This window comes from Lolium perenne, chromosome 3 (assembly GCF_019359855.2).
Source record: "Lolium perenne isolate Kyuss_39 chromosome 3, Kyuss_2.0, whole genome shotgun sequence".
In the NCBI taxonomy this organism is placed as follows: Eukaryota; Viridiplantae; Streptophyta; class Magnoliopsida; order Poales; family Poaceae; genus Lolium; species Lolium perenne.
Window position 1 is genome coordinate 313,924,887 of NC_067246.2, and position 21,704 is coordinate 313,946,590.

General features: G+C 46.3%; 1 protein-coding gene across 1 annotated transcript; it reads left to right on the forward strand.

Moving 5' to 3' along the window:
- Positions 1 to 1,053: 1,053 nt before the first annotated feature.
- LOC127345513 (beta-glucosidase 5) lies at positions 1,054 to 4,834 on the forward strand. Its single transcript, XM_051371996.1, has 13 exons — positions 1,054 to 1,296; positions 1,414 to 1,477; positions 1,592 to 1,650; positions 1,761 to 1,836; positions 1,919 to 1,990; positions 2,163 to 2,250; positions 2,366 to 2,624; positions 3,057 to 3,172; positions 3,242 to 3,456; positions 3,681 to 3,709; positions 3,917 to 4,019; positions 4,106 to 4,193; positions 4,321 to 4,834. Exons 1-13 carry the CDS (start codon positions 1,165 to 1,167, stop codon positions 4,544 to 4,546), a joined length of 1,527 nt encoding a protein of 508 aa, XP_051227956.1. The 5' UTR covers positions 1,054 to 1,164; the 3' UTR covers positions 4,547 to 4,834.
- Positions 4,835 to 21,704: the final 16,870 nt, after the last annotated feature.

Here is a 21,704-nt window from a genome sequence, read left to right on the forward strand (position 1 = left end):
AAGGTATTTCCTGTGATTCATTGCGCACGCTTTTCGAGAAATAAAAGGGTATGTCATGTACGAGGCAATGACACACATTTTCTCTAAATAAAATGTGTCTGATGTAGGAGAAAGTCACACAGTTTTAGAATAAAAATTGTGTATGTGATATGCAATTTTAAGATCTAATAAAACCTTCTTCCTTCACCGTAAAATACACTTCTTCCTTCTCATTTTCATTTTCTAAATAAATAACAGTGCCACTGCCTTAGAACATGTACAATTGAGTGATGCCAACTTTATTTTAGAGTTGGTAGGCTTTTCTTAGTTCGAGGAGAGATAATGGAGAAAAAGAAAGTGTTTTTCCTTAGCTTAGAAGTAAATTCTTAAACAATAAGGGAGACTATTTACTATATTGTACCACCTATCTCCCCTTAGCAATATAATTTTCTACAAAAAATTAATTAATTGTTAGGGATGGTAACATGAATAATGGGCTGTAAAACTTATATTTATTGTCTTCTCTAGGTAATGTGTAAGACAGTTTTTCTTTACTACTCCCTCTGTTCCATTCTATAGTGCCTATAGTTTTTTGGCACGAAAATTAGCGCAAGAGTATTTTTTACACAAGACCCCTAGCTAAATGATTTGAGATCAACGTAAAATTTGGGAAATCCATATCTTCATAACTTACCATAACAAATTTGGGAACTGAACGATTTGGGAGCTGAACGGGGAGGGGGTAATTGAAAAAAAGCTAAGCTACAACCTTATATTGTGAAACAAATGCCAAAAATCTATAGACCACTATAGAAAGAAACGGAGGGAGTATTATACATGCTCTTCCATATGGCGCCCAAAATTCTGCAAAAAAATCAGGCACAAAATTAGTTTTTTTTTTTTTTGCAAAAGCAAAATTAGATTTTTGGCCCTTTCAGACAGCGAGACCGTGCATATTTGTAGTGCCAATATGCCATGCCGGACGTCCTTGTCTCGCCGGCCCGCCTGGTTTCAGCACGCGGTTCACGTACCGGTGAAATGAAATTAAGTTCCCCAGAAAGTTGTGAGAGGCAGCTAAACAGGACGAGACTGCCCAACCGGCGGCCGCAGTGTCTTATCCACTGTGAAGCACACACGTACGTCTGTGTTTTGAGTACAAAACAACGCTAGGTCCTGGTTGCAGCAATGGCCTCCATGGCATTCTTCTCCCTGTTCCTGCTGCTTCTCTGCGCCCATGGCGGAGCTCCTGTTCTTGGCTTCACGCGGAGCGACTTCCCGCCGGACTTCGTCTTCGGAGCCGCCACATCCGCCTACCAGGTAAAATACTGTATAATGATAATGGCCCCACAGTAAAGATTAGTCTCCATTGGGCTGGTAGTATTTTGTTTCCTACTCGTATTTTAGTTAACCGTTCTGGGGTTAATTTGCTTGTAGTACGAGGGCGCTGTAGCTGAGGACGGCAGGAGCCCAAGCATCTGGGACACCTTCACTCATGCAGGTAATTGACCTGTCAGAGTTTGGTACTGAATGCGAATTTGGGACTACGATAAGAACTGGACGGTGGATTTATGTATGCCAAGTTTTAGTTCTGAATTGACCGTCCGGATCACAGGGAAAATGGCGGACAAAAGCACAGGTGATGTCGCTGCCGACGGGTACCACAAGTACAAGGTACAGGCTTGTAAATTTGGTCCTTTTCTTTTTCCAGCATTCAGTTGTTGTGTTTTCCAGAATGAATATTCAAACATTCTGTTTTAGTCATACATGATCTGATTTTTCAGGATGATGTGAAGCTCATGTCTGACACGAACCTAGAGGCTTATAGATTCTCCATCTCATGGTCAAGGCTTATTCCAAGTATGAATTTTTATTACATGTATTCATTGTAGTAAGCTACAATTTTTTTTACTGATTATCAGTTCTGAAATGAGATTTGTAGATGGGAGGGGAGCTGTCAATCCAAGAGGGGTGGAGTACTACAACAGCCTTATAGATGCGCTAGTGCAACATGGTACCTTTTTTTTCTTTTTCTTTTTTCTAGTCTCTGTTTTGTATTGTACTGACAAACAAAATTATTTTTCAATAACCTATTAGTAAATGGCCAACACAACAAAATCTGTCATGTTGTCTTTTCTTGTTTTCTCCACCATCTAAACCTATCTGTGTCTGTCATGTTTCCTCAGGGATTCAAGTCCATATTATGCTTTACCAGCTTGATTACCCTCAAATTCTGGAAGATGAGTATGGAGGATGGTTAAGCCATAGAATTGTGTAAGATACCAGAATTTCTCCCTTGTAATGATGAAATTAGTCAAAATCCTAGAATGTTCGGAGGTTTCCTGCTTTCCTAGTAATATTTTCTAACAGGTGGTGCTACAAAATGCAGGGAGGATTTCACAGCATTCGCAGATATTTGCTTCAGGGAGTTTGGAGACAGGGTTTCATACTGGACTACGATAGATGAACCTAATGTCGGTGCGATCGGATCTTACGACGCCGGCATAATCGCACCCGGGCATTGCTCCGATCCTTTTGGAATAATAAAATGTACAATTGGTGACTCAACTGTGGAACCATATATAGCAGCTCATAACATGCTACTGGCGCATGCATCGGCTACTCGACTTTATAGAGAAAAATATCAAGTGAGTATTATTGTTCCCACTATTAGAAATTGTGCCTTTCTACAAACTCATTACTTCGTTTGAGTGGAAATAATAAGCTATTGAAATTTATGTTGCCAAGTAAGATTAATTCAGAAAAAAAACAGTATCATCCTGCTATATTTTCAACAAGAGAGGTATTAAGTATGTTGGTATCTAGGATTAATATAGAAAAACCACTATCGTCTAACTGTATTGTTTAATTATATTTTCTGAACATATACAAAAATTTGGGAATCGATATCTACTACTCCCTCCGATCCATAATACCTGTCATGGTTTTAGGGAGTCGATACAAATTTGTTGGTATATGTTTTGATGTTCTCTTTTCTCGACATAGGATCTGATTATTTTCTCATGATGCATACTCATGTGAAAATGTTTATCTGTTCATAAAAAGAGATTTTCATGCAGGCCATTCAAAAGGGGGTTGTTGGCCTAAATATTTACTCTCTTTGGGCTTATCCTCTTAGCAACGCTACTTTGGATTTAGAAGCAACTAAAAGACTTGTAGACTTCACATTTGGCTGGTATGTTGTTCTTACTCTAGTTTTTGCTTCAGGAATGCAGAACTAACCAACTTATGGTTCCCTTTTTAGGGTACTAGAGCCCTTGATATCTGGAGATTATCCAGAAACAATGAAGAAGATTGTTGGTTCTCGTCTTCCAACGTTCACAAGAACTCAGTCTGAAGCTGTAATTGGTAGTGTTGATTTCATCGGAATAAATCACTACTTTTCTGTCTATGTGAATGATCGCCCTTTAGAAAAAGGTGTGCGCGACTATGCAGCTGACTTGTCAGTTAGTTACAAAAGTAAGCATCATTGCTTTAATGTTCATACTTTTATAGCAGCTAGTAGTAATGGGTAGTGTGATCCATTTATCTACTGACAACATATCGATGCAAACAAAAGCTCACACTGTTAACATATAAACTGACAAGATTATTTTGTAACGCCTCTGAACCAGATTTATAACTTTCTTAGATTTTTTTATACTAATGGCTCATCTAACAAATTATATGTTTCTTTGACACAGCATCTAAAAAAGACCCGCCAGGCGGTAAGGTAAAGTTTTTCATGAAAATTTATGTCAGATACTAGACTGGGTTCAGCTATTTTGGACATGAATCATCAAATTTGGATTTCTGATCTAACACGAGATACTCCAAATTAATGAAATAGTTAAACCTGAAGGTCACGCAGTTGAACAAAATAATGGGATTGCGTCTATCTTGCAAGTTGTGACATATAGACAACTTTTATGGAATGCAGTTTCCCCCAACGTCTTATCCCACTGACCCCAACGGATTGCAACTTGTGCTATTGTACCTGAAAGAAGCCTGCGGAGACATTCCCATTTATATCCAAGAGAATGGCAAGTCGATCTAGCTTCCATTTACATGATCTCCACATTTTTGTTTCAGCTATTCTTGGTTAAACCATAACAATGCATCTCTCTAGGCAATGCATCTAGCAATGACACTCTGGACGACACCGACAGGCTCGAGTACATGAAGAGCTACATAGAGGGCACATTGGCTGCATTAAGGTAGTAACTCGAAAACAGTCCTTAACGTTTTTCCTCCAGCAATGTAGTTTCATGCAATTGGGGCGTTTTGTTGCAAAATCTTCAGAGTTCAGAAATAGCTACCAGGACAAGCTCTTTCGTTCTGCAGGAATGGAGCAAATGTGAAAGGCTACTTCACCTGGGCATTCTTGGACGTCTTCGAGTTCCTGGCAGGGTACCAGACACGTTACGGCCTGTACCGTGTCGACTTTGACGACGAGGCACTACCACGCCAGGCTAGGCTCTCCGCTCGCTGGTACTCTGCCTTCTTGAAGAACAAGGGTATCCATGTTCAGAGTGACCTCAACAATCCAGGATCGGCTGCTGAACAATGAGTTAGCTCACTCGGTACAAAGTTTATAACTTGGGATCAACGTACATATATAGGGTTATTGCATACGGATAGATATACACGATCCGTTTAGTTCTCTCTTGTTTCTTTCTTGGGAGAGCCAATAAATAAGAGAGCAGTACATGCATCATGATACATTGATCCGAATGTACTTCGTATAACAGATAGCAGATCTAACAAAAAAAATATAGACATCTTGTGTTGTTCCGATTGGATTCAGTTCACTTCTTTGGAGGTTAAATTTGAAGAATTATTATGTGTGCTTTTTTCAGATAGCCCTCTGATTTAAGGAATAAGGCACCCTCGTTTTACGTGTTTTTTTGTTTGACCAAGAATTAGTTCAAATATATAAAGATTGTTTGTATAAAATTAGCATCATTAGAAAGTGTTTTTCAATATGAATCCAACGATACTAATTACATATAATATAATCAAGATTTTGTTTCACAATTTTTATGGTCAAAATTTGTCTTCAAATACACGTGCGCCTTATTCCTTGGGTTAGAAGTAGTACATGTAAACAGCTAACTAAGAGCATCTCCAGCCGCGTCCCCCAAACCGTCCCCCAAACCGCGCCGGATTGAGCGTTTGGGGGACGTGTTTTGTTCGTGCCGCGTTTGGGGGACGTCACTCCCCAGCCGCGTCCCCCAAACGCCGCCCCCAAACATTTAAAATAATTTTTTTAGCACATAAACCATTTATATCAAATGTAGCATATGAAAAAAAATGTTTTCGAGGATTGTTTTCAAATTAAATTACAACAAACAATAAAACAAGTAATCAAATATAATAAAAAGGGCTAGATGATACATCAAGGTGCCACGGTATTTCCTTTGATCCTCCACAAATGCTCAACGAGATCAGCTTGAAGTTGCTCATGCACATTGCTGTCACGGATCTCTGCGTGCATGGCGAGAAAATCAGCAAAATCTGCAGGCAACTCATGATCAACCTCCGCGAGAGGGCCTTGACACTCATAGGGACCAACATGTGACCTAACATGATTCTTGCGGTCATCCTCGATGATCATGTTGTGCATGATCACACAAGCCTGCATCACCTCCCACATTTGGTCGTGAGACCAGCTTAGAGCAGGGTACCGGACAATGGCAAATTGTGCTTGAAGCACACCAAATGCCCGCTCGACATCCTTCCTGCAAGCCTCCTGTCGTGTAGCAAAGTGAGAATTCTTCAGACCTGATGGATTCGAGATTGTTTTGACAAAAGTGGCCCATTTTGGATATATACCATCGGCTAGATAATAGCCTTTGGTATATTGGTGGCCATTGATCTCATAGTTGCATGGTGGAGCATGCCCTTCCACTAGTCTGCTGAACACCGGAGACCGCTGCAACACGTTGATGTCATTGTGTGATCCCGCCATGCCAAAGAAAGAATGCCAAATCCACAGGTCATAATCTGCCACAGCTTCAAGCACCACACTGCAATATCCATGACGCCCTTTGTATATACCTTGCCAAGCAAACGGGCAGTTCTTCCATGCCCAGTGCATGCAATCGATGCTTCCAAGCATTCCAGGAAATCCTCTGGCAGCATTTTGTGCCATGATCCTTGCAGTCTCTTCCTCAGTTGGCCCTCTCAAGTAGTATTTGCCAAACTTTCCCACCACAGCTCGGCAAAACTTGTACATGCACTCAATGGCAGTAGACTCACTCATGCGAAGGTAGTCGTCCTGTGTATCGGCATGTGCTCCGTATGCAAGCATCCTCATGGCGGCGGTGCACTTCTGAATGGATGAGAACCCGAGAACGCCTACAGCGTCGACCTTGAGCTTGAAGTAGGGGTCGAACTCTCGAACGCCGTGGAGGATATTCATGAACAGGCCCTTGCTCATCCTGTACCGGCGCCGAAAATTGTCGGCATGTGTTGCCCCGTCGGCGAAGTAGTCGTTCTGCAGCATGGCATGCCCCTCCATCCTCTGCCGGGGCTTCGACTTCCTTCTTCCCGGCCTTGATCCTCCGCGGCGCGGCCTCTTCCTCTTCTCCGCCTCAGCGTCAAGCATGCCCTGGAGGGACGCGATGATCAGCAAATGCTCCCGCAGGTCGTCGTCGAACGCTTGCTCGTCCTCCAGCAGCAGGGCAACCATCTCATCGTCGCTGTCCATGGCTAAAGCAAAATCAATGGTTAAAATTGCGCCGAGGCAGACGACGCAACAAACAGCGACCAATCGCGCCTGCGGCAAGTCGTCGAGCACCTTACGTGCGCGGAGGTGGGGCGGATTTGACGGCGCGTTCTGGGAGGCGCGGGCGACGCGGCGGCGGCGGCACGACCGGCGGGAGCCCCAGCCGCGACAACGGTGCTGACTCGCAGCACAGATCAGACGCCCAAACGGCCGGGAAATCCAGCGGCGGCGGTGGGGTGGGAGGCGCGGGAAGGAAGGAGCGACGAGAAAAGAGGCGCGAACCAACGGTTTATGCAAATAGTTGCCGACATGTGGGAGCCCGCCTCGCTTTTCGTTGTGTCCGGCGTCCCCAGAGCGTCCCCTGTGGGACGGGGACGGGCTCGGGGCGCCGGACACCGTATAGGGGCGCGCCGGACAAAAAAGGGCTTTGGGGGACGCGGCTGGAACGCATTTTCTGTCCGGCGCGCCCCAAATCCCTTTGGGGGACGGTTTGGGGGACGCGACTGGAGATGCTCTAATCGAATTGAGTAGATATGTGTTTTGGGATAGTCATTCAGACCCATTAGTCTGCCCATGTTGGGCATGCAGATCTTATCTTTGCAACAAAATTGAGTAAATCTGAAGTTACCAAACAGTGAAATTATAATTTTGTTTTAAAACGTTGATCAGAAAAAATAAAATAAAAGGTTATGTTAGATCAATCACGGGAGAAGTTAAAAGGTTGGGCCACGTAAATTGGAGAGACCAGCAACTAAGATATCATCAGACAAATTTCTGCAATGAAGATGACAGAAAGATATAAAAGAAAAAGTAATACTCCATAAACATTGTTCAACAACAGTCCATATATATACAGCTATTACACGTGAACGAGTTGGTCACTTTGCTTTCTCCAAAGAAGGCTGCTCCTCCTCCCTTATAAATAAAGGAAAGATAAACTTTGCCTCTATGTACAAGAGTGCAGCTGTTGCACCGAGCGTGCCCGTGACTATTTTAAATAGATGTTTCTCTACAAATTCAATAGTAGAGCTGCAGATGAAAAAATGAATTTGTTAGAAAACTAATTCTGAGAGAAACTGCAAGAAAAAATCAGTATAACATAATGAATTACACTGGTGCAGGCCCAGGAGTTCGCCCAAGCAGGTGGAGCAGCTTCTTATTCTCAAGCTCCATGGCGCACTTTGGATGATCTGCCTGGCGGAGCAAATGAAGCAACTCTTGTTTCTTTTCCTGGATTTGCCTGGTAAGGGGTTCTGCATTATTTGTGGGAAGATGCTGTTGTGGCCACGCAAAGAAAGTTAGATAGTTACGCCGAGAATTTTGATACACATTAAGATTACACTGCAAGAAAGTTCGGAGTATATAACAGGAAAAAAACACAATAACAGAAGAATTGTAAATGTTGCATATGCAAAAACTAGTTAGTCAATTAACATATTATTAATTATTGTATTCCGCTATTAATTTGTTTCTGCCAGTAAATATGGTAATTATAACCCCACAAAAAAACGAGGCCTAAAGAGTAAGTTTCTAACTCTAGTTCTGATTTTGCTAATTTCACACGATATAATAAGAGTGTGCATACCTTGCGGAAATTCGTCTTGGCTCCCGGGAGCATTTGCTCCCGGATTTTTGGGGAGCAAATTTTGTTTTTCAAAACTTTTCAAAAAATTCCGAAAAAAATCATGCACGTACCTGACCATGGTACGCACCAATGTGTAAAATTTCGCTGCGAAATGTCATCGTATGCGTCCTGGGCAAAAATAACAAATTTCCAGATCTGAGATTCAAATTTTTGGATCTCATTTCATGTCAGAAATTTGTCATTTTTGTCCAGGGCGCATACAATGACATTTTGCAACGACATTTTACACGTTGGTGCGTGCCATGGTTAGGTACGTGCATGATTTTTTTTCGAATTTTTTTGATAAGTTTTCGATTTGTTCTGATTTTTCGAAAAAATCGGGAGCATATGCTCCCGGGAGCCAAATCGCCGCTCCACATACCTTGTTATTATTAAGAAGGTTTGGTGATTCTGAGGAACTGAACCGGCGAAGTGAGCTACGGCCATGGCTAATCCTTTGCAGCAGCCGCCTCTGTTCCTCCTTGAGGGCGGTCGTAAAATACGAATTCGGTCGCTCAAAGGCGCGACCGCAGACCTTCGTCGCAGCAGATCGAAGCGCTGCCGCTGCCATTGGAGAGGGGATTATTCAGATCTCGATCTACCTAGGATTGTTGTCGCCACCGAGTTCCTCGATACCAAAGTCTCCCCCATCATATATCCTACGGGTTAACCTAGGGTTTGCCCGCATCTAACTGGAGCACGGCCCGCTAGTACGAAACCGTGTAGTTTTCGTGTTCGTCTCCGTCCGCCGGGGGTCCTATCATCCGATGCCGGTACGGCGACAAAGTGCAGTATCCGCGCTTCCTAGGTACGTGCTAGCTCGAAGGTCGGATTCACTTCCTTTCTCACTAGTGGAAAGCGGGACAACAGGCCCAGTTTGTTTGAGTCTTCAGTTCCGGTTTGCCGGGACCAACAAGGTGAGACTAAAGGGTCTCTCTTTAGTCCCGGTTCAAAGTTGCATCGGGTCCAAATGCGTCGCCACGTGATGCGGCCAGGGCGCTTGCGGTGGAGGGTCTTTGGTCCCGGTTCGTGGTACGAACCGGGCCTGGAGGTTCTCTGCCGCGGCAGAAAATTGCTATTTCTCTGCCGCGTCACAGGTTTAAGGTGGAGCAGCGTTTCTCTGCCGCTCAGCAATGCATATATCATTCAAGAAACCACAAAATATCGTCGTGAATATATAGACATCGTCAACAGTACACGTAATGTATGCATATTTACAATATAAAGTCGGATCTCTTACTAAATTTATTTGCCTTTACGAAGTTGCTCAATATCTACGACCTCCCGATGAACGGATCGTAGCGAACAAGAGGGGGGGGGGGGGGTGAATGGCGCTACGGCAAGTTTTAACCTTTTTCAAGTTTTAGCGCAACGGAAGGTAAAGGTGATAACTTTTGCTATAGCGGTGTTCCTACAATGAAGCTAGAGCATGTGCAACAAGTAAAGGAATCAACAAGATAGTAAGAGAGAGGAGCGAGACAACCGGGGGAGGGGGGCGCGAGGCGAGTCGAGGTTTGTTTCCCGCAGTTCCCTCCACTAAAGGAGGTACGTCTGCGTTGAGGAGGTGCTAGTCTCACACAAGAGACTAGGCGGCCACACCACGAAGGAAGGCCTCACCCTCTTCCTCAAGAGAGCTCCACGGAGGTGCTCTCCCTCTTCCACTAAGGCACCGGTCGAGGCGGTGATTCCTTCACAAGGTTGGGGCGAGCTCCACACACACAAGGATGCTCCCAACACCCTATGGAGCTAGTACATCACCAAGCTAGACTCCATAGCTGCACATCTCCAATGCTCCACCATAGGAACCCATCTCCAATGCTCCACCAAAGGAACCCCTCCAATACTCCACCAAGAAGCTCTTCCAGTGCTCTACCAAGAGGCTCTTCCAGTGCTCCACCAAGAAGCTCTTCCAGTGCTCCACCAAGAAGCTCTTCCACCAAGGAACCCTAACAACAAGATCCACTAAGGAATACCACGAATTGGTGAACTTTCTCTCGGTGGAATGATAGATCGGGGTCTGCTCCACCACCTCACAATGTATGAGCAAGATTGGTTGGGTGGGTGAGGAGATCCCTTCAATTTTGAGCGCAGCAACAATGGAGGAGAGAGAGAGAGAGAGAAGAGCTAAGGCTGGGTGGAGAAGAAGGGCCCTTTATATAGGTCCCTCCAAATTCAACCGTTGTCCTCTGTTTTTGCCTAAGCGGTACTACCGCTCCTAGAAGCGGTACTACCGCTCTGAGTTCGAATTCCCCACTGAACTTGTCCACGTGGACACATTGCGGTACTACCGCTCGCGGTACCGCTTGCGGTACCGCAATAGGGTCCAGACCTTACTGGATCCCAAGCGGTACCCGAGCGGTACCAGAGCGGTACTACCGTAACGCGTTACGGTACTTCGCGCGGTACCGTGGGCGGTACTACTGCCTCAAGCGGTACTACCGCTCCAGGTACCGTGAAGGTACCGCAACGTGTACTGTGGGGCGATTCCATGTGCAAGTCTCGGAGCGGTATCGCGGACGGTACCAGTAGGGGTAGCGGTACTACCGCTGCTGGTACCGGTAGTACCGCTATAGCTAAAACAGATTTCCTCTCTTCCTCTCCTACCAATTCACCTCACGACACACACGCAAAACCAGAAACCCTATGAGCTACGCTTCGGTCTTCTGATCATAATGTGCTCAGCGAGGGTACCGTGCATCTTGCAAACCTATCAATGACAAACTTTGTGCACGGTTAGAATTGTTCGAGTGTTGTTATCAAACACACAAAACACGGGATATGGATCTTGCTCTTACAATCTCCCCCTTTTTGGTGTTTGATGATAACACACGAATTTGCAATAAATCATAGGATATTATGATAAGAAAGTTTGGTTTGCAAGTATAGGCGAAGCTCCCCCTAGATGTGTGCATATTTAGAATATGCATTTGTATACAAATGCACACATCCTAGAGAGAACTCCCCCTAAATTTCACAAACCAAGCACAAGTGCTAAGATGATCATATGACAAGATAATGTAGCACGAGTACACTATAGAGGCAAAAATATATGTATATAGGGTAGTTTGGGTGAACCTTTTCATACCTTTGCCTTGAGAAAAACCCAAACTCACCATACTAATAAGTGCCACCACCATAATACTAAGTGCCTCCATAGGAATGATATGATATGGCCACTCAAAGGATAGATAATGGAGACCAATGACCATAAAGCTACGCACGATTAAGTCTTAATACAAACGGGGGGTCGGGAGACCCACGAATAGAGTAGCAAACACATACGAATAAGTTCCGAATAACTAGTGGAAAGTTTTGATGCCAAGGCCGAAAGAACCAAAACGAAGTCACCAAGCCCTTGGCATCCCCATGCAAATTCCCGTCCTAATAGATCAACTTCTCCCCCTTTGGCATCGAGACACCAAAAAGGGAGAAGGAGCATACTAGCGTCCCAAGGGAATCACTCATCGTCGTCATCCTCCTCGTCATCATCCTCCTCATCATCATCACCCTCATTGTCATCACCTTCATCCTCGACGTCCTCCTCCTCTTCATCCTCATATTCTTCATCTTGGGCAAGTCCTTTGCCATGAGGTGGCTCGGGGATGGACTCCTCAGAACTAGACCAAACGAGCTTGGATTTCCACTCACCGGGAGGAGTGATGTTGTCCTCGGAGCCTTCGGAGACCGGGAGTTGCATGTGCCTCATCATCGCCTTTTGGCGTTGGCGGATCTTCTTGTTGTCATGATGGGCTTGGTACATCCTATCCTCGAGGTCCCTCTTGAAGCAAAAGGACTTCTTGAGGCGAGCGGTGAGCTTGGCGAAGAGGCCCTTTTGCTTGATGGAGTTGGGCACATAGTCGGAGTCGTCGCTGTCGGCATCATCTTCGTCCTTGTCCTTGGGAGCTCCTTTGCCAAACCTTGGAAGGTCATGGTCCTTGACAAGAGGACTCTTCTCCTTGTGAATGGTGACGTTGGGGCGGCATTGTGCTAGAAGATCTCCGCGGCCTTCTTGATCCCACTTGTGACAAATGAGCCTCATGAGATAGGGAGCGTACTGAGGAAGCTTGCGGAGGAAGGCACAATCACGCATCTCATGCCAAATGTAGTCCATGATGTCCAGTTGCTTGCCGCGGCCCCTCAACTGATGTGTGCGCACAAGGAGATTCACAAGGAATCCGTGCACCTCATCGTGGTTGGTATGCTTGGGGTTGATGGTGCTGCGGTAGATGCGGTTCATGATGTCATAGACCGGCAGGAGTCCCTTGGTGCTGCCACACAACATCCTTCCTCGAATGTAGAGGTCAACCATCTTCTCTTTGGCCATAGGCTTGGCTTGGAGATGAATGTGGAAGTGGCTGGAGTTGTCTTCGGGGAGCTCATAGCCAAGGCAATGAGCAAAGTCTTGCCATGTGGCCTCCATCACATGCTCCTTGGTCATCCACTTCAAGGAGCAAAAGCCTCCTTCATCCTCAAGAAAGACCACGGTGGCATAGAATTGGCAAATCACCTCCCAGGAGAAATCCTGAGAGAAGGTCATGATAGGAATGAGACCTTGTTCTTCACATATCTCCAGAGCTTCTCCAAAGTAGTCGAGGTCGGAGCGGAGCTTGTCCATGCTTATGGAGTATTGGGGGAAACACTTGAACTCTTTGGCCCCATAGACCTCGTAGTAGATCTTCTCTTGATTGATATGATGAAAGTAGGCATTGGGGCATTGGCGAGCATTTCTTGGGAGCAAATAAGGATTGGCTCCCCGCACCTCCAAGAATTGGCGTTTCTTCACATCAAGCATTGACTTCTGAGGTCCCCTTGCCCCTGCTGCTGCGTCTCTCTGTCTCTTGGTGGTCCTTGCTGGCATGATTTCCTCTTGTTCATCCTCGCGATGACGACGAGAGGATGGCTTGACCTTGCCTCCACGGGTCTTTGGTGCACCTGTGAACAACAGAGGTTTGGGAGGGAATAGGGGATATGTGCACAAGCCGAGAAATTAGAGATCAAAATGGACACTAACAAGCAACATTGGCGACTCTATACAGGGCGGTAGTACCGCAATCCCAGCCGGTAGTGCCGCTTCGACCGGTAGTGCCGCCCAAGAATGAGCGGTACTACCACTCAAGCTTGCACATCCAAATCGAGATTGGTTCATGGCCAAAATCAACTCTAGAGCCACACATTGTTGCTAGCTAGTATCCTTACACATGAATAGCTTCCAAGAGTGCTTCTCCACCACAAATCTCCAACAAACCCTAGCATATGCATCTAGGGAGATCAACTCACCCTAGAGAGAGAAGTTAGGGTTCATACCGGAGGACATGGCGGAGAAGGAGTTGGGGAAGCTTCTCCACGGAGGAGATTGGGCCGATGGCGGCTGGAAAAGGAAATCGGGGCCGATCTCCTCGAGCTCTTGAACTTGGGGCTGCCCTTTGACTCGAGGTGGAAGAGGAAGATTTGTGGTGAGTGGGATGACCCGACCCCAACCGGTACCTCTTGTCAAAAGGGGCAAGCGGTAGTACCGCTCCTAGAAGCGGTAGTACCGCTTACCGGTACTAGCCCGGTACTTAGAGCGGTAGTACCGTTCTGGGGATAACTGTCAGTTTCGTCAGAGAACTGCCCCAGAGCGGTAGTACCGCCCCAAGAAGCGGTAGTACCGTCCTCAAATTCAAAAAGAGCTCAGATTTTGGTGTAGACTTGTGCTTTTAGACGGAATTGGCTCAAGAGGTAGATGATGGCTTGGGATTAGATTACGGAACTGTTAAGGTACTACCCAACCAAGCTTGCAAGAATCAAAGCTAGAAAAGCCAAGCTTGGGTGAATCTCCCGAGAAGAAACAAAGAGGAAAAAAAAGAAACGACAAACAAAAACACGAAGAGAAAAGAAAAAGAAATCAAAAAGAACAACACCTCCTCAAAGAGAAGGTTTGGTGGCCGAGGCCACCGTGTAAGAGTTTGGTAGTGTGAGGTCGCGTAGAGACCTAGAACTCACGACTACTACTCAACATGAAGCTCATAGTCACTTGATTGACGAATAGCACATGCTTTGGGTTTCTTTGTGCATCATGGGGGGAGGGATAGCTCAATAATTTAAACCGCACGCCCCCTATGTCCATGCGTGCTTTACATCTAGACACATGGCGCAAGAGTGGTATAGGTATCCACTTATGACACAATGTCCAAATGAGAAGCACAAGGGTAGAGAGGCAAACCTTGACGATAAACGATAGAGAGTGAGTCCATTGTCTTGTTGGGCACAATTGGGATGAATAGATCCTTGGGATTGCTATACCGTTGGATCCCATCACATCTTGCTCTTGAGAATATCTTGTGCTTTGCTTGGATTATGACGGGCTCTTGATGCATTAGCATCCCGGCGAGAGAAGATCAAAAGGATAGGTCCGTGTGAGGTTCCTTGATCATCATCAAGATTTGGGTCCTCGCCTTGACGTCATTGATGTTGATGCCGAACTTGAGGTTGTGGAAGAGGTGACTTATCACTTGGTTGTCCAAAGGAGGTGACTTGGCCTTGTGGTGTAGATGGCTCCATATAGATGGAACTTCGTCCTTCCCCGGTACTCATAGAAGGTAGCGTTTGAGATTGGTGAGAGCCAACACTCATCCTTCCTATGGTAATCGGGGGAATTACATCTCCTTTCTCACAAGAAGCACTTCGCCTTCTCCAAAGAACTATCATATCTAGTCTCATCACTCAATACCACAAGCCTCTCAATAGACTCATACTCCATCATTATGCTTGAGTGTCTTCTTAGATTTGTCTCTCACTTCCGGCAACCCTATGAGGTTAGGGTAAGAGTATGGCTAGGAGCAAAAGATGAATTCCTTCTTTGCCAATGAAGAAATTCAAGATCTTGAGAACACACTCCGTTCCATTGTTGCCTCTTCTTGCAAGGATTATGTCATAGAACTTGTATCGAAATTGTTTGGGAAGCTTCATCATGATGCATTTCCTTTCAACACAATTCCTACAAAACACAATCTCTACACAAGGAAGCAAATTCCATTAGTCCTAGACCGTGGCCTCTTGAAGAGACTAGCTCCACAAGAGGACCACAACATGTTCATAATAGTAGGTACAAAGACCCAAGAGTGTAGAGCAATGAACAAGGAGTACATATGTAGGAGTCTTGACAAGATAGGACTTTGATCACCACTTTGTCAAGGCTCCAATACCTTTAAGCTTGATTGTGTCGTCGTCATGAGAAAGATGGATATAAGGACTTGATGACGACACCAAATTCCTTGCTTCCGGACATAAGACTTGTGGCTTGAAGATAACCACCCAATAAGCACCTCTGAAAGCAAGGCCCTTCATGGATCAAGAGTTGGAAATAGGAGCCCACTTTTCAATGGGCTCTACCTCCATATCCTTTGCTTCATTGATCCTTCCTTCTCTCTCAATCTTCTTTGGCATAATTGCCACTTCTCCTTCATGGCATAAGTCCTCGTGGGCTTCAATAACTCCTTCCAAGAATTGGACTTGAATTTGGAGACTCTCAATCTCGGACCTCAAGTCATTAGCTTCATCTTCTCGGTCCACTAGAGCTTCCTCAAGAAGAGAATTCCTTCTCTCGGGTGAATGCTTGTGTCTCTCCAAGGTGGCAATGTCGTCCTCATGATTGCGACAAATGTAGTCCTTGCTTGAGCGTTTGTATTCTTCTATGGCTTCATCTTGCATAAGCTTGATCACCATAAGTTTGTCCTTGCTCCTCTTAAGATAAGCAATTTCATCCTCATGGTTACAACAAGTGACCTTTTCTTTGCTCGAACGGATCCACTCCAACAAGGACTCATTTTGCCTCTCATTGACTTCAACTAGCTTGGCCTTGTGTTTCTTTAGAGTGGCAATCTCTTCTTCATGATCACAACATTGCACCTTCTCTTTACTCAAGCGATAGTATTCATCTAAGGCCTCCTCTTGAGTTGAGATGACATCCAAGAACTTTGCATTGTGTTTTCTCAAGAAGCATACTTCGTCAAGGAGCTTGTCACAACATGAGTTAGGACCTTCATCTTCATTCTTCTTGGCAAAGGTTGCAACATCCTCAATTGACCATTCATGATCTTCTTCAAGATAATTCTTCTTTGTCTTGAGCTTGTCCAACCAACCAAGAGCATAATCTCGATCCTTGAGTTGGGAGATGAGAGAGTTGTTGTAATCTTCAAGAATAAGAGCACTAGTTTCAAGAGTCATGCGCATGCACACTTCTTCCTCATAAGCTTGGGTGAGAGAGATAAGCTCCAATTCCTTCTTCTTTTCGAGCCCTTCATTTTCTACCATGTGATCTTCATCTTCAAGCATATTAGTTCTAGGCTTCTCGGTGGAGGAAATCTTGGAGACCTCAATGTTGGGGAATAACTTGGGGAGCCCTTTGAGAAGAGGTATACACTCGCTCTTGCCAACAAGCTTTCCATCATGTTCATCTCTTCTCTCAAAGATACATTCCGCAACAAGATGCCTTTTGTCACCACAATTGGAGCACGATAATCTTGAGCTTCGTTTCTTGATTCCCTTCATGTGTTCACGAAACAACGCAAACTCAAACTCAAGCTTGCGGTTAGAGTGTGGGTGAGCAAGATGGTCTTCCGCATTCTTCTTAGATATGGCCATTTGCTTCGTCATGGCCATGTTGTTCACTTCATTTGAGCAAGAGCGTTGGTTGTTCACATGTTCGAGGAAGAGCATGTCAAGTTTGTCCCAAGCTTCCTTGGCGGTCTTGAGCGAGCGGATAAGAGCGCGATCCTTGGGAGTAATGGCCAAGTGGATCATGTTGATGGCGATGGCGTTGAGTTGGTTGTCCACCACTTCTCTTCTTGTCAAGTTCATATGTTCTCTTGGTGAATAGCCTTCCTCAATGATACGCCACAACTCAATGGAAGCACTGCGCATATGGGAACGCATTAAGAATTTCCAATCACAAAATCGATTATAATCAAGTAGTAGAGGTGGAGGACCATGAGGTAAAATGCATGGCATGGGTATTTGAGCATTTGAGTCATAATCACTTGATGGAGATGCATCCTTCCCCTTTGATGAGGTTTCAACGTCCTCAAGATCCTTTTCCCGATGTGAATTTGTTGATTGCTCAACAATCTCAACACAAGGAAAAGAGTCGACTTGTGATGGGAAAACATTGACACCTCTATTAGTATCTATGATGGGGTTAGGCTTTAGAGTAATCAACTCCATCATCATGGCCTTCAATTGAGATACAATGGATGACTCCAATTTCTTGAGGTCATACAAAGTAGCCGGAGTGTTATCGGCAATTGATGATGGAGATGATTGCTCACGGGAAAGGGCTCCATTCACAACCACCTCTTCTGCGGCCATTTCTTAGGCGGTAAAGCCCGAGCAAGAAAACCTTGCTCTGATACCACTTGAACGGATCGTAGCGAACAAGAGGGGGGGGGGGGTGGATGGCGCTACGGCAAGTTTTAACCTTTTTCAAGTTTTAGCGCAACGGAAGGTAAAGGTGATAACTTTTGCTATAGCGGTGTTCCTACAATGAAGCTAGAGCATGTGCAACAAGTAAAGGAATCAACAAGATAGTAAGAGAGAGGAGCGAGACAACCAGGGGCGGGGGGGGGGGGGCGCGAGGCGAGTCGAGGTTTGTTTCCTGCAGTTCCCTCCACTAAAGGAGGTACGTCTGCGTTGAGGAGGTGCTAGTCTCACACAAGAGACTAGGCGGCCACACCACGAAGGAAGGCCTCACCCTCTTCCTTGAGAGAGCTCCACGGAGGTTCTCTCCCTCTTCCACTAAGGCACCGGTCGAGGCGGTGATTCTTTCACAAGGTTGGGGCGAGCTCCACACACACAAGGATGCTCCCAACACCCTATGGAGCTAGTACATCACCAAGCTAGACTCAATAGCTGCACATCTCCAATGCTCCACCATAGGAACCCATCTCCAATGCTCCACCAAAGGAACCCCTCCAATACTCCACCAAGAATTTCTTCCAGTGCTCCACCAAGAGGCTCTTCCAGTGCTCCACCAAGAAGCTCTTCCAGTGCTCCACCAAGAAGCTCTTCCACCAAGGAACCCTAACAACAAGATCCACTAAGGACTACCACGAATTGGTGAACTTTCTCTCGGTGGAATGATAGATCGGGGTATCCTCCACCACCTCACAAAGTATGAGCAAGATTGGTTGGGTGGGTGAGGAGATCCCTTCAATTTTGAGCTCAGCAACAATGGAGGAGAGAGAGAAGAGCTAAGGCTGGGTGGAGAAGAAGGACCCTTTATATAGGTCCCTCCAAATCCAACCGTTGCCCTCTGTTTTTGCCTAAGCGGTACTACCGCTCCTAGAAGCGGTACTACCGCTCTGAGTTCGAATTCCCCACTGAACTTGTCCACGTGGACACATTGCGGTACTACCGCTCGCGGTACCGCTTGCGGTACCGCAATAGGGTCCAGACCTTACTGGATCCCAAGCGGTACCCGAGCGGTACTACCGTAACACGTTACGGTACTTCGCGCGGTACCGTGGGCGGTACTACCGCCCTCAAGCGGTACTACCGCTCCAGGTACCGTGAAGGTACCGCAACGTGTACTGTGGGGCAATTCCATGTGCAAGTCTCGGAGCGGTATCGCGGACGGTACCAGTAGGGGTAGCGGTACTACCGCTGCTGGTACCGGTAGTACCGCTATGGCTAAAACATATTTCCTCTCTTCCTCTCCTACCAAGTCACCTCACGACACACACGCAAAACCAGAAACCCTATGAGCTACGCTTCGGTCTTCTGATCATAATGTGCTCAGCGAGGGTACCGTGCATCTTGCAAACCTATCAATGACAAACTTTGTGCACGGTTAGAATTGTTCGAGTGTTGTTATCAAACACACAAAACACGGGATATGGATCTTTCTCTTACACCCGATAGTGCTCTCCAGTTGGGGCAATAACCTCGGTAAGAAAGAATCCCGCGATTTCCTCTTGAATTGCTCGTATGCGATCCTCCGTTATGAGAGTGTCCCGCAGGCGTATCATCTATATTTAAAAAAGGAGATCAATATATATATATGAATGGAACTCAATACAATTGATGGTACTAAGATTAATTGTGAAAATTTGCTATCGTACACGAGTGTGGAGTATAGCTTCCTCCGCATCCCTGTGATTGGCCATGTCACGAATAAAGTTACAGATGTAGTATCCACATAAGTTATTCTCGGGTTCCTGCCTCATACACTTTACGAAAAAATAGTTCGATCAAACTAATAATCAAGCATCGTATTGAAAGAAAATATCATAAAGTTTCACGGACATAGCTATATATATAGTACTACTTACAGGGTAATCTTTAAATGTAAGCTCCGGTTTCTATTTACCCGGAACAGTATTGATGAACCGTTTCCAAGCCCTGCCCGTAAAAAAATGAGTAAATGAGCTAAGTGTGGCTTGATTTGTGTGAACTCAAGTGGCAAATCCTCTTAAGAATTTCATCGAACACCTCTTGTGCATGTGAAGAGAGCAAAGCAATACACCCCTCTTGTGAAGAAAGTGAAAAAATGGCTAAGTGTGGCTCACACTTGGGCAGGGGCAAGGTTATATAGGCAGATTGGGGACTTTGTCCCGGTTTGTAATACAAACCGGGTCCAAAGGGTGGGCCTATGGTCAAACCGGGACTAAAGGGTTTCGACGCCTGACACGGCCTGCCGCGCCCTGCCGCCGACCCTTTAATCCCGATATGTAGTACAAACTAGGACCATAGGCCGCTAACGGGCAGGCGTCAGCGGGTGGGGTCGCCCTGCGCGTAACGAACCGGGACCAATGCCCCCCAATGGTCCCTATTTGGTTGAGAACTGGGACATTTGCTCCCAGGGGCTTGGGACCAAAGGCATCTTCTCCACTAGTGTCTGAATCAATTTTTCCCTTAGATTTTCCAAACATCTTGCACAACTATATATGCTGAGTTCCCGTGGGCTTCTTGGTCTGGATGGGAAAGTGGATGTGGAAAAAGCGAGGTGGTTGCAAGGTCGCCGAGGCCGGCATGAACGGCGAGGCTCGGCTCAGGCTTTTGTGCTCCAGCTACTGCGCTAGCCCGTTCCTGGTGAATGGGCAGATCAGACCAACATGCGCTTGCACGTACGTTCCCGGGGGCAGATCAGCCCAACGCCACCCTGGAGAGATGCACTAGCTACAAAGCTTCTCCAGTTTTGATTGAGCAAGATCACCAATCAAACAAATCAATTGCTCTCTGTCTGATGTCTTCTTATCTATTCTATCTACTGTCAGAGCATGGAGGGGCATCCGTGAAGCTTTTGAACGCGGCTAGCATCGTACTGATTCTGAAGAAGACGGATGCAAGATCGGTGGTTGATTACCGACCGATTAGCCTAATCCACAGCGTGTCCATGATTTTCTCCAAGATGGTGTCACCGCGCCTCGCTCCGCTACTTCCGGATCTTGTCTCTCCGAGCCAGTCGGCCTTCATCAAAAAGAGGTGTATCCACGATAATTTTCTCCATGTGCAAGGAATGATCAAGGCAATGCACCGCGAGAAGACGGCTGGGTTCTTCCTAAAGCTGGACATCACAAAGGCTTTCGATTCAGTCAGTTGGGCATACCTCTTGGAGCTCCTCCAGGTGATGGGCTTTGGGCCGCGTTGGAGGCGATGGATTTGCATGTTGCTCTCTTCGGCCTCCTCCAGGGTCCTGCTCAACGGCAAGCCAGGGCCAAGGATCAACCATAGGAGGGGGCTGCGGCAGGGCGACCCCCTATCCCCGATGCTCTTCATCCTTGCAATCGACCCTCTCCACCACCTCTTTAGGGCTGCGTCTGCAAGCGGTATCCTACAGCCGTTCCGCACAGCCCCAGTGCGCTTCGCGGTTTCCCTATACGCGGACGATCCCGGAATTTTCCTTGGACCAGAGGCGACCGATATGCGAGTGGTTCGAGCACTCTTGTTAGCCTTCGGGGAGGCCTCAGGACTATGCACAAACCTATCCAAGTCGGAGGTGTTCCCGATTGGTTGCACAGAGGAGCAGGTGGCGGTGGCCCTCGAGATCTTCCCAGCTAAACATGGGAGTTTCCCTTGCACCTACCTTGGCCTGCCACTGCACCATTCGAAGCTCAAGATTGTGCACTTCTAGCCTCTCATTGACAAGATAGGGTCCAGACTCGCGGAATGGTGGGGCAAGCACTTCACTAGAGCGGGTAGGATCGTGCTTTGCAGATCGGTTCTCACCTCCATGGTTCTCTACCACCTTGCGGTCTTCAGGCTTCCCAAGTGGGTCATCGTGCACATTGAAAAGATCAAGCGTTCCTTCCTATGGATGAAGCCGGGTGTTGTGCCGAGGGCCAAGCCTCACCCTCTGTTTAGCTGGTGCACCATCTCGAGGCCGAAGGAGCTTGGAGG

What these genes read in the sequence shown, in the direction of transcription:
- LOC127345513 (XM_051371996.1), top strand. Translation starts at nt 1,165, where the DNA reads ATGGCCTCCATGGCATTCTTCTCCCTGTTCCTGCTGCTTCTCTGCGCC. An exon ending in CTTGTCAGTTAGTTACAAAA is followed by an intron (nt 3,457 to 3,680) that starts GTAAGCATCATT and finishes TCTTTGACACAG; the next exon opens with CATCTAAAAAAGACCCGCCA. An exon ending in AAGACCCGCCAGGCGGTAAG is followed by an intron (nt 3,710 to 3,916) that starts GTAAAGTTTTTC and finishes TATGGAATGCAG; the next exon opens with TTTCCCCCAACGTCTTATCC.